Source organism: Toxotes jaculatrix, chromosome 16 (assembly GCF_017976425.1).
Source record: "Toxotes jaculatrix isolate fToxJac2 chromosome 16, fToxJac2.pri, whole genome shotgun sequence".
NCBI lineage: Eukaryota > Metazoa > Chordata > Actinopteri > Toxotidae > Toxotes > Toxotes jaculatrix.
The window spans coordinates 15,332,383-15,345,840 of NC_054409.1; the positions used below are offsets into that span (position 1 = coordinate 15,332,383).

The 13,458-nt window shown below is 41.0% G+C and overlaps 1 protein-coding gene across 1 annotated transcript; it reads right to left on the reverse strand.

The window, feature by feature from the left end:
- Positions 1-702: 702 nt before the first annotated feature.
- Positions 703-6,904, reverse strand: LOC121195005 (synaptic vesicle 2-related protein-like). Its single transcript, XM_041058152.1, has 16 exons — positions 6,568-6,904; positions 6,237-6,355; positions 5,589-5,674; positions 5,412-5,510; positions 5,253-5,324; positions 5,020-5,144; positions 4,867-4,930; positions 3,964-4,089; positions 3,758-3,886; positions 3,584-3,657; positions 2,885-2,961; positions 2,706-2,810; positions 2,228-2,339; positions 2,044-2,125; positions 1,869-1,958; positions 703-1,468 (listed from the first exon to the last, which is right to left on the reverse strand). Exons 1-16 carry the CDS (start codon positions 6,627-6,629, stop codon positions 1,277-1,279), a joined length of 1,614 nt encoding a protein of 537 aa, XP_040914086.1. The 5' UTR covers positions 6,630-6,904; the 3' UTR covers positions 703-1,276.
- Positions 6,905-13,458: the final 6,554 nt, after the last annotated feature.

Sequence of the window (13,458 nt, forward strand, 5' to 3'; positions counted from 1 at the left end):
GGGGTGGGAGAGCGCTGCAGAGTCACCAGGGCCATGGTCGGGGTGGGCTGCAGCCGTGGAGAGCAGCAGAAGAGAAGGAGGAGAAGGGAGGGGAGGAGGATCTGAGAAGATGCGCCGCTGAGATTGTCTCTGTCACCGGGGAGAAAATGCCTAGTCAGACTCTCATCCAGCAGCACCTGACTCCTGAGCCCCGGCGGTGCTCCCTTTCGGTCCTGCTCCGTGCGTCCTCTGCGGTGACCGGAGTCCTCATGAGCGGGAAGTCGTGAGAGAGTTTCTCCGTTTGTACCGAGCCAGCAGCGGACCCCCAGATTTCATCGCTGGTGCGCAGACAGACAAACAAAACACGGTGCAGGTTGCAAGCGGGGCAGAAATGACATGCAGCTCCGTCAGCCGCCTGTGATTGGCTGGCCTAGTTCGCGTGTGCGCTGTCATTGGGCCAATGTTGTCAAGGTGACTGGCCAGACTAGGAACTCCCAAATACAAACGGTATATTCAGCTTGTGCTATGAAAGGCAGCGAGGTTGTCAGTTATTTTCATCAATCAGTTCAATCAGATCAATCAGTTCATTATTGGTCAACATAAATAAAAATTTCAGATCAGATAAGCTTAAACAAGTATCTGGATTTTTTTATATAGCTATATAAATAGGCTAGTCAATTAACTTTGTGTCAATCTGCAGCTGAAGCCAATGATTATTTTCACTGTTGATTAATCTGCCTTTTATTTTCTCAGTGAATTGTTTTGTTTAGGAGATGTCAGATGGTGGTCCAAAATTGTTGTTCTAATTTCACACTGGCCAGTTTTGTCTGGCTAACAATCCAAAACAAAAGCATTAAATAATCACATTTGAGAAGGTGGAACAAACAGAAAACAATTATTTGTTTACAAAAATAGCTGCCAAATAATTATTTTGCCAATCAGGTAATCAACTAATTGTTGCAGCGCTAGACTAATCAATTAATCACACAATCCTTCATGTAGAGCCATGGCAATAGAACCATGTATCTCTTATTGTGCAAAGTACAAACCTGAGATTTACTAACAAACAAACAAACAAACAAACAAAAAAAAAGCCTGAAGCAAAACAGACATGGGCAGTAGGCCTATCCTCAATTATCACTCCGTGCCTGTAATGAGATTGTCCCCTGTTGCTCTTCACCCATCACCGCTCAGGCGATTCAGTCCATAGTTAAAGAGACAACTGCAGCGTCTGCAGCAGCCTGGGAGGTGACACAATATCCTTTCTTTTCCATAAAAAAAAATCCTCCTGATTGATTTAACCCTGGGAGTGTGGTGTACCATTTGATGACTGGTTGGTTGTCTGCCCTACGGCCTCCTGGTCAGGACCAGATTCCTGCAGACTCCTGCCTAACGTCTCAATGGGCAGGACCAAGGATGCGATGCCGGCCAGCACACAACAGCCACAGTATAACGACAGGGTCAAATACACTGATACTCTGAGCATCACCTAGAACCAAAACACAATGTATGCAAGGTATTATTTAATGAAAATGAGAACGTCTTAGCATATCATAAACAGCAATTGATTAAGAAATAAACAAAATCTCCATGTTTTTGTTTATTTACTGATCTTTAATATTGTATTGTCTTAAAACTGGAAAAATTAAACTTGGAGAAAAAAATGGTTCCCTGACAGCAGTTTGTTTACACCCTAATGAATAATACAGCAACTATTCCCACTACCAAAACTAGAAAAGTCGTGAATTACATGAATTGGATGAACTACAGAAATGTTCATCCAGCACCAGTGAGGCAGACTGACTAGGTGAGGGTCTTTTCCTAGCTCACTGTCATCTCTCAGATCTTTCTTTTGCAAAGTAGTAACAGAGATAGTCGCTCCTTCATACCTGTGCCACAAAGGGGGTGATCAGGGCACCCAACCTGGCCATCGCACTGGAGGTCCCAATCGCTAAGGCACGGTTTTCTGTAGGAAACACCTGAAGAAAGAGGAGAGAGCATTTTGTCTAAACATATTATTAAATATGTTGAATGTTAAAGTGGACAAATGCAATGTAGACCTACCTCTGGTGTGTAAACATAAGCAACTTGGTATCCTCCAGAGATGAAGGCTCTGGCAATGAAGATGAAGATGGTAAGAGCAGTCCTACATGAGCAAAAAGAGAAAAGCGTAGGGTTGACCACTGAGTATTTTCATGTATTGCTGTTGTTCCAGTATGACAAATGAGGCATGCAAAGACAAACTTACCTCCCAATACAAGCATATAAGGGCAGAATGCACAAGGAAAACATGAAGAAACACAGTGCCATGCTCTTCTTCCTGCCTATGCACTCAACTGCAATAAGGATAACTAAAAGACCTGAAACAAAATGAAATGCAAACAGTAAACTGCTGAGGATAAATTACAATTCAGCAGCCTAAGCCACACCCTTAAACACATATTTGAGTATTTCACTCTCCTTAGGCTACGTGCTGCAGGCTTTGACAGTGACATAGTTTAACTTCTATCAACAAGGGCAAAACACTTCAAAGCCTGTTGTCCCAAGAAAGTCAGTATTAAATTGCTACATATAAATGTAATATAGCTTCATATGCGCTGGCACTTAGGTAAAACTTTTGAAGTTTGACTTATGGTTCAGCAGGTTCTTAGCAGCAGAATAAAATGTCTTTACAGTCCCAATTACACACTACTGTTCCTAGAAAATGCTAATAGGCAGCATTTCACCTGGGAATTCAGCCAAGGTGGTCCATAAGAGATCTTTGTAGTCATCTGATGTCAAATATTTGCATTCCAGACTACAGCTTGGTTCAATCTTCGCCCCTTGGGTCGCTATGAGGAAGGACAGCAGTTTTATTTTGGTATTTGCTTAAATTATGACAAAAGGTTAAGCAGCTGTTACTTACCCCCACATCCATCTCCAGCTTGAAACATCTCAGTTGTCAACAGGAGGATCCCGTAATAAGAGAAGGCATATGCAAACCTTTGGATAAAATAATAACACAGTGTTCTACAAACTAAGTCATGTACAAGGAGTTGAAAATAAAGCATTAAATACAAGGCTCAATGAAGGAGTCCCCACTGACCCTCTGCTGCTTCCATTCACTGCACATTGTCTGTGCACACACAGCTTCAGTTGCCCATAATGTACAGTGCACACGGCAGACTGCACAAGGAAATCTCACTGTTGTTTTGGCAGGTGCCCAAGATACCAACCACTACTTCCGTAACGCCACCTGGCCCCATGATTGTTGTGTGTCATAATAATTTGACTGAACACAGATTTATTTAGGGAAATATACAATTTAAACACAATGTCAACTGAAAGAAAAGTCTTAAAACTATATTTTGACACTGAGGCCCTCCACAAAATAAGAATCTAAAAGCTCTTACCATTTCAGTCCACATTGTGATGATGGTTCATACCCCCACTCAACTGACTACAAACTAACTCACACACAATGACCCTGGAGGTTTCCAGGGCAGTTACCTGCTTTGGCCGGTTGGCAATCCAGCCTTGATTAAATAATTACCTTTGATCAAATTGACTGATTAAGGAAAGTTGATAGAGAGGACAACGTACAAAGCGTGTTACTTAAACTCACCATATAAACCACAGGAGCAGAGTAGTCCTCCAGTACTGAGGAGCGAAGAGCTCTTTGATTTGTCCACGGTCATTCTGCAACATCAAAAACAAAAGGTGTATTTGTTAACATAAACAATTAAGCATTGTATTGGACACATCTTTTTCATATTGTGTAACACATCTTTAACCTCACTTGTTTATAGGAAATCAGCTTCCCTTGAGGCATGGCCTTGCCATTCTCTTTGGCAACACGCATTAAGGTTCTCATGGCCTTCTCTCTTTTTCCCATCAGCATGTCAAAACGAGGACTTTCAGGAAGCCACTGTGTCACACAGAGTGTTCAGTTGAGAGTTCATCCCAGATGGTTTAAGCTTAGAGACTTTTATTAAATATACGTACAAAGCAAAAGCAAACAAAGATTGCCATCGGCAAAGTGGACAGGGCGAGCATCCACCTCCAGCCCAAAGTGGGCATTATCCACAGGGCCAGGAGGACCTCGAACACAGCACCAACTGCCCAGAATACCTGTTGCACAAAAACACATCAGGCAGCCAGGAATTAATGAGCAGTTTATGTCACGACTGAGCAAAAGACTGAACCCAAAAGCATGACTCCAAGAAGCAGGATCAAAAATAAAGTTTTTATTAACAAAGTAACAAATAATAATCACCCAAATGGCGAAAAAGGCAAGGAAACAAAAATACAAAAGATGAACCTAGAATCACTTAAAATGAGGAAAACACAAAATCACTCTTAAAGAGGAAAACTAACAAACTAAACCAAAAGACCACAACAGGCAGGGCAGCAAAGGCACAGCAAAAAGAACAAAGGAACAAAGTACAAAATAATACAAGACCTGACTGGATGAGCAAAGACGAGAGAAAAAAACACATGTTCACTTGACCAGAGACAAGGAGAACTGGCACAGGACAAAGGGAGCTGCAGACAGTATATTCACACACAAGGTAATGGGGAACAGGTGGAAACAATCAGGGTGGGGAAGACAATCAGACCAGCAGGAAACATGCTAGAATCACTTCAAATTCACACACAAGGTAATGGGGAACAGGTGGAAACAATTAGGGCGGGGAAGACAATCAGACCAGCAGGAAACATGAAGGAAGGGCAAGCAACCTGAAACAAAATGAGACAAAATTCCAAAAAATGAAAGAGGAAATCACGAGACACAAGACAAGAACATAACTTTACATTATTTACGGACTATGACACTTTACTTAATCAGATCAAAGGTTTAATACTGAAATACAGTTAAGTCGTGCATTAATAAAAAAATCACAGTACCGCAATCAGCATGATGCAGATGCCTCTCGCCTTCATTGGGAGGAATTCTGAGTAGAGTGTCACCCTAAAAAAGATCAAATATTAATATTAGCTACTGATTGTTAAGGAATTATTACGGTGTCTCTTAATATATGAAAGGAGCAGTGAACATACGACTGTGGAGCTCCTCCAATGCCAAAGCCTACGAGGCCCCGCAGGACCAAGAGCCAGCCATACACAGGAGCAAAGGCACTCAACAGGCCGTAGTACAGAGTCCAGAACATACAAAGTGTTAGACCCTGTTTACCACAGAAACATGTACAGATAACATGAGTTAAACACGATATGATGTACAGAAATCACAAAATCATATACACTATGATAAACCCAAATATGAGACTGCTTACAACTTTTCTGCCAAACTTGTCAGACACCTTTCCCCATAAAGGTGAACTGATCCCCATCCCGGCAAACACCACCTGAGGCAGAAAAAAAGTATCTGAGTACAAACATTAACACACATACAAAATCAACAGGCTGTAGAATAGCACCAAAAGGGACTTTACCGAGGTTATGAGAGCCACCTTATAGCTGGGCAGCCTCCACTCACAGTGCAGCTGTGGCCCCAAGATGCTGAGGATCATCATCTCCATCGCATCTGCTACCTGCAATCAGAGAGACAAGGCGCAACATGAGAGACACACAGTAACAGAGGACCTCTCCATGTGTTTTAGGAGTCTTACCCATGACAGTCCAGTGAGAAGAGAGATTTTCCACTGGAACTTTCCAAAACCGATAGCCTCCAGTGCATTGTTTACTGTAAAGGTTTCTGTAAAAGGGAGGACGTGACAGTCAACAAAAAAGACTTAATGCTAATGTATATGCTACAATTTCAGGTATTACACATTCAAAAAAGTCCCATCTCCAAAAGGTGCAAAGTAACGATGCTAGGAGCGAATGAGTGTCTTCTTCTCAACAGCAGAAGCTGAATAGACAACTCTGAGGAGAGTTGTTGACTGAACTGGAGTTCAGGATTATTAATAATTAACAGTGGTGGAAAGTAACTTAGTATATTTACTCAAGTATTGTACTACTTCTACTCTACATTACACTTGTTTACTCCACTACACTTTTTCACTTAACAAAAAAAAATTTTTTACATACAAAACGCATTATCAGTAAATCAAATATTGTTTTATTTAGATTATACCACTAAAAAGCATAAGAAGCGAGTCAAATTAGCTCATTCCTGTCCAACGATAAAGTCCTGCTCACGTTAACGCATCACCATCAATGATCCAGTGATATAGCCAGGTGCATAACGAATACTTTTATTGTCTATACTCTCAAAGTAAAAAAAAAACCTCTCAAAGTAATGGTGTTGTACAAACCTTCAGTTTTATTAGATCCATATCTGGCCGTTGAGTCGGCTCTCGATGAGGCTATAGTGCAGATCTCGTTGTCTGAGCCCTGGGACTCATCGCTGCGACCCACAAAATTTGCCTCACCCCTAAATATCGGGCCACAGAAAGGAGAAAATCCGGCAATATTAAGCACAAAACGATGGGCTTCAAGTAAAATGTATCACCGTTTATTATCACAGCAAAACTCTGAAGTCTGGTCCGTAAACGCAGCAGGTCCGGTTAATCTCAAGAGTAGTTTATTTATTTCAGTCTCAGAAACATCTGAGGAAATGTTATAACATCAATGTAAATGTTTTACCTTAGCTCAGGATTCGTCCACCGCTTGTAAGTGATCTTAGCTGGTCTGCTCCAAAAGTCCATTTTAGCGTCAGAGTTACAGAGAGCTGCGAGCCTCACCTCACAACGGACTCAGGTTTCAGGTGAGACACCAAATTAGAAAACAATACCTGTAAGAGAAGAAAGGGGAGGGGTTACACAAAACTGGCAAACAAAACTGGGCTATGCCAGGAGTGAATGGAAAAGCTGTGTGGGTTAGTTTCAGACTTTGGAAAAACAGGTTAACACTGTTTTTTAAGCTGTTAACAGCTCAACTCAGAAATGTGTGTGTTTCAGGGCCCTATCAATGTTCCTGTGAACACAGAAAGAAAGACTGCTTATTATCAAAAAAACAAAAGCTAAATCTGTTGAGGGAGAGGGGCAGCCGAGAGCTGCATTTACACCATCCCTGTGGCTGGGTAGCCGAGTAGCTGTTATAACCTGTAGCTGACAGCAGGCTGTGCTCTCATACTGTCATCTGGTCAAAACCTCAGCTGACTCTTTCTGCAGAAGTTGCTGTTGTCAGAGGTATATATTCACAAAGACAATCAAAAGTTAACATACTGTTCAAAGCCTATTTTATGTCCAGAAGCCTCATGAGAGAAATGAATTACATTAAGACGAGGTAGTTTTTCTAAAATGCAGTATTACTTCCTGTAGCATGACTACATGCTTACTGTAGCAACACTACACGCAACACTACATATGATATCTCAAACAAGTTTATTGGCTCTGCAGACTAAAATAAACTGAAACCAAGGGGGGAGTAGTAGGTTTGAGCAGTGAGGATCACTTCCGCGTTCAAAAAGCTGCAGCTCCTCGGCTGCCGCTGGGGGCTGGCTCCATTCATTCATTCATTTTCTACTGCTTAATCCGTCAGGGTCGCGGGGGAGCTGGAGCCTGGAGCCTGTCCCAGCTGACTATGAGTGAGAGGCGGGGTTACCGCACACGTTACCGCACGCGCACACACACGCACTATGGGCAAATTAGAGTTGCCAATTAACCTAACCCATGCATGTTGTGGGAGGAAGCCGGAGTACCCGGAGAGAACCCAGGGAGGGAGAACATGCAAACTCCACACAGAAGAGCCCAGTCCGAACCTGGAACCCTCTTGCTGTGAGGCAGTGCTAACCACTGCACAGAAGTGAGGCTGGCTCCAGAAGTGAGCAATTCTCCCTTGACCCCCCATGTTAAAATAGCCAACTTTACAGCCTAAAAAAAACCAAACATATTTACAGCCTGGTAAATTTTTTTTGTTTTTGGTCTCTGTTTGGGGCGGGTAAATTTTTTTGTACCACAACCGTTTTAGTGTTATTTAGACTTAGAATTCATACTTAAATTAGTGCGTGGTTACGTTGAGTGACAGCTCCATAGACAGGCACTGGCAGTTAGCTCTTTGCTAAAGCATCGGCAGGGCTAGGCGGCTACATCTAGCGGTTGACAGGGGCTGCAGTGTCCGTGTTTGTTTGCCAATGTTCAGATAGGTTTTTGTGACAATATGGCTTGTTGTAGTGTAGACTGTACTAACCGACCTTCGAAGGAGTCTATGTTGCAGTTCTTTCGGTAAGTACATTTCTCACTATTTTACCGGGATGTTTGCACTAATTAGCATGTATTAGCATATGTTGCCGCTGGCTTATGACTTAATTGCCGATTTATGGTCGCTGCTGATACAGATAGAGGACCGGAGCAGCTAATGTTAGGAACGCTGTTGCGGTGTGTTCCGTGCTCTCAGAGTTAGAGAGTTGTTGCGGTAATACTAGGGTATAATTTTATTTCGTCTCATTTTTCTGTTTAAAAAGTCCGACAGAGCAGCTCCGTCAGTAAGCGGCTGCTGTAACTGTAAATATGAAATATGGCTCCGAGCTAAGTGGGCGGGTTCTCGGCCGGCTGACCCGTAGAGTAACGGCCTCTCCGTCAAATATGGAAAGTACACTCCCACTAAAATCCAAGATGGCGCAGCTTAAATGCCCATAGTTTGGTCACAAAACCGACTCCCCGAAACCAACGGGTGCTACGTCCATGTCTTGTACAGTCTATGACTGAAACCAGTGGCTAAAAAGAATACAGGAAAAAAAAATACTCTCAGAAATTTAAATCACTACCGTGAATGACATTCAGAAACACTGGTACAGTCCCCGGAGAAACTGTGCTGGGATAAGCACTCAGATCCTTTACTTAGGTAAAAGTACAAATACAACAATGTAACACTTACAAGCAAAAGTTTTGCCTTCAACTTACTTAAGTAAAATATGGATGTGATATTAGAGATACATTCTTTAAGTATCAAAAGTAAGAAAAAAAAATGTCCCCTATGACCAATTTATTATACATCACTGTGTTAAATTGGGAATACTCACGTGTAGACAGCATTTCAAGGTGGCACTTGTTTATTCTACGGCCCTGTCCAGCTCTCCTAGAGTAACTGCCTGTGTCCTGGAATCTCCTCAATGCTCTTGAGACCGTGCTGGGAGACAGAGCTAAGCTTTTTTACAATGGCACGTATTGATGTGCCATTCTGGAAGAGTTGGACTGTCTGTGCAACTTCTGTAGGGTCCAGGTATCGCCTCATGCTACTAGTAGTGACACTGACCCTGGCCTAATGCAAAACTAGTGAAAAACAGTCAGAAAAGATGAGGAGGGAAAAAATGTCAGTGGCCTCCACCTGTGAACCCATTCCTGTTTTGGGGGTTGTCTCATTGTTGCCCCTCTAGCGCACCTGTTGTTAACTTCATTAACACCAAAGCAGCTGAAACTGATTAACAACCCCCTCTGCTACTTTACTAAGCAGATCAATATCCCAGAAGTTTAACTGACTTGATGTTATACTCTGATTAAAAAGGGTTTCTTTAATTTTTTTTGAGCAGTGTATATATATTTACATGACTTTTAATTTGCACAGGTGAAACAGATTTACTGTCACAGTGAAGATATCTTCTAAAATTAAAATGTTGTCTGTGGATGTTGGACTAATGCAAAACTAGTGAAAAACAGTCAGAAAAGATGAGGAGGGAAAAAATGTCAGTGGCCTCCACCTGTGAACCCGTTCCTGTTTTGGGGGTTGTCTCATTGTTGCCCCTCTAGCGCACCTGTTGTTAATTTCATTAACACCAAAGCAGCTGAAACTGATTAACAACCCCCTCTGCTACTTTACTAAGCAGATCAATATCCCAGAAGTTTAACTGACTTGATGTTATACTCTGATTAAAAAGTGTTTCTTTAATTTTTTTGAGCAGTGTATATACATTTACATGACTTTTAATTTGCACAGGTGAAACAGATTTACTGTCACAGTGAAGATATCTTCTAAAATTAAAATGACTCCTTCAGCCCTCTGCACCCCTTCTGAATAAGGCCAACGTTTAAAAAAAAAAAAAAGAAAAAAGCTGTAGAAAAGTAGGACACAATGAGGACATGCTGAGGCTGCTGCATTGTGGGATGGTCATAAATTCACACATGCTGTAGGATACTATTGTACAAGCATTCCTTTGCCAGCAGATGGCAACATGCTACAACAGGGATTACTACTGTACGTGTACCCAGTACAGCAAAGTGTTTTTGAGTTCACATGAAAGCCAGTTCTGACTCCAGCAGAAGATATTACTGTGGCAGATACAAGGTGGTATGAGAGGTTTTTGTACTTTGTCTCTGAGCTATTGCTGATATCTCTCCACAAGGTCAATTTCCTCTGAGGAACACGCAGGCCTATTAACTATCTGAATGTTTGTGTGCAGTAAGTGGTCTCTTTCACTATTAACATGCTCTGGGTTATGTGAACCCTTAAGCAATAAGGCCTCTTATTGGCTTGTTACAGAGAGTTATTAGGTTTGCCCCCTGGCCCCTGCTGGTATTTAATTACCCTTGCACTCTCTCCTTTTCATCATGATGGAGATGACGGCAGCCATTGCCAATAGGTGAAAGAGGAGACTTCACCAGACCTTAATTGGTTCATTTGCCTCTGCCTGCCAGGCGCAGATGGAGCTCTTTATTACTGTCACTGCCAGGTTCATTCTGGTCTGATGAGAACTGTCTTAAGAGGTTTGAGCTTGACATCACATGAGGACATAGCCAAAACAGAATGATTATCAGAATGAGAGCAGTTACAGCCCTATACAGACTTTGTGCATTCATAATATAAGCTTGCCCATTCTTTTGTCACCAGTTTGTTGTTTCAATAATGCCAATACTTCCATAATACTGACTCTTGGCTTAGGATTTTTGGATGATCTTGCAAACTGAATAATTACTACATGTGGTCATTAGAGATTTTAACATGTTTAAACACAGAGTATCAGCATTGTGTTTGCATACTTCTTTTATGCTAACAGTGGACTCCTTTTATAATCTATATGGTCATTACAACAACATGTGATTAGTTAGAGAACTGTTTTCCATCTATATTTTCAGTGTTCAATACAGGGACATCATTTAGCACGGTAACCTCATTTGCCATCTGCAGGCCTCATTCACAGTGAAAAATGACACGCAGGGAGCCATTTTTCAGTCTGTCTGCTGCAAGTCTCACTGCTCGGTGTGCGCCTGACTGGCTTTCTCAGAAAATAACAAACACCTGTCTTTGAAGGGTTGGGTTTGTAATGAATGTGGTTGGTTTCCATCAACACGTTTACAACATTATTGGGAAGATTTATCAGCTTAAGATTTAGTACTGAGTGCAGCATTGTGTGTTGAGTATTAACAAATTAATAGGAGGCTTAAACTCAAATCCAGTATTTGAGGATGAACTAATTAACATGTTATATCAAATTTGTTTAATCCACATAAAAGCCGAAATGTAAAATCAAGAAGTTGTGGATTTATGGGGGGTTTACATGTGGGACTAGTCTTGTCTACAAGAGCCTAGCCAAGAAACTGTTCCACGTTTCTACTCTTTAAGCTAAACTAAGGTAACTGGCTGATGGCTGTAGTCTTCGATCTTCTCATCTAACTCTCAGCAAGAAAGCAAATGAGTTGATTTCCCAAAATGCCTATTCTTTTAAGAGAAGAGGCGAGTGCAGCTGTGTTAGCTCATCAGACATACTGTACATACTTTTTTCACAGCAGAAATTTTGACATGTCATAGTAAAAAGCACCGGTGTTACTAACATCATTAATGATGACTCTGTTCTATTCAAGTGTTCCTGTAAGCCATGACAGTGTGACTAAATAGAGTTCAACCACCATTATTTCTATTATTCACACTTTTCTTTCTGTGACATGTCAAAGTGTCTTCAGTGAAAAAGGCCTTTTTTATACGACAGTATCTGCAGAGTAGACACATTGGCTTGGGAAATAAACTAGCACACACACACAAGAAATGCACAGGTACATTTACTTCTCCCCTATAGTGCAGTCACCTCATACTGTGATGCCAGTAGACTTACAACATGTACATTTTGGCAGCCACAGGCAACTATTATTAGATTTAAGCTGGGTGAGTAGTCAAGCATACACTCACTCTTATTTCCATCTGAATATGTCACACACCTCATGGCCTTGAAGGTAACAAGACAGCAGAGTGTTATATAGATAAGAGCTCAAATTTTAAGAAGTGTACCCACATAACATAAAAATACATTCTTGATTTCAACACAGAAACACACTGTCACACATTCACTGACCTTTTTTATGTAATATTGACACATACACAAAACATGCCTCTTTCATTCTTGACTTTTGATGGGAAAAGCAGAGGTTTGACTATTACATGAGCGATGGCCATGCGAGCCATGATACTGAGCCAACGAGCACAATACCAGGATACTCAAACTAAAAGACACTGCTGGCACATTAATTACATCTGTGGTCGTCATCCTGTGACAAGTCAGACTGTCTGCTGTGAAAATGGCATACTAAATTATTTTCAGCAAGAGATCATGACAAGCTCTTATCCTGAGATATTTCTAACCTGAAAGACAGGATTTATAGTAAAATTAGATCTCTATTTTCTCTTTGTCCCCATTTGTCATTTGCATTGGAAAGGTTTTCTAGCACATTTTTGAATATCATTTTGTGTTTGTGATGCTGCAGCTTTGCCGAGTTAAGCCTCGTGTTCTTACCACAGATGGCTGATTTTTAGGAGTTTTCAGGATCAGCACTCCTCTGTGGAAAACACACGCACAGCTTTGTCGGCTCCATGATCTTTGTCGGCTGTATCAAAAAAGTCCTGTTTCAAAGTCTTAGCAATTTATCAAGCTACAGTTTGTGGTGTAGATGGTTTGCATTATATTTTAAGGTGCTTCCCTCTGCCTCTCAATAAGTGATGGAGAGTGATTAAATACATTAACAGAAATACTGTACTAAAGTACAGTTTTGATGTACGTGCACTTGTCCATGTTTTGCTACTATATACTTCTACTTCACTACATTTCAGCAGGATTATAAATTGTACTTTGTACTTAGCTAAAAGCTTAGCTTAAAGACTGACTGAACAGGTTCAGATTATAATTATAAAACATTATGATCAACATGTATATTATGATAAATTATTATTAATTAACTACCAACCACATTAAAATGGTGCATGCGTGTTAATGCATTAAAAACAATAATCAAACAATATGATATTTATTATAATGTATTACAGTGGAATATATGCAGCACTCTAAGTAGGTTTTGATGGCAATAGATTTGGATTTTGAAAGCAGGACATTTTCTTGTAATTGAATATTTTCCCATTGTGGTACTACTACTTTTACATGTAGTAATACCACATGTAAATGATCTGAATACTTTTTCCATCATTGCACCCATTTCCCTAGTGATGCGGGTTTTTTGCTACAGCTCTGCTCTTGCAAACATTATCCGATTAGGATTTAATTAAGTTCTGCTGTAGAAACACAAATACGGGGCTGATGTCTTAATCGATCAGACGTGC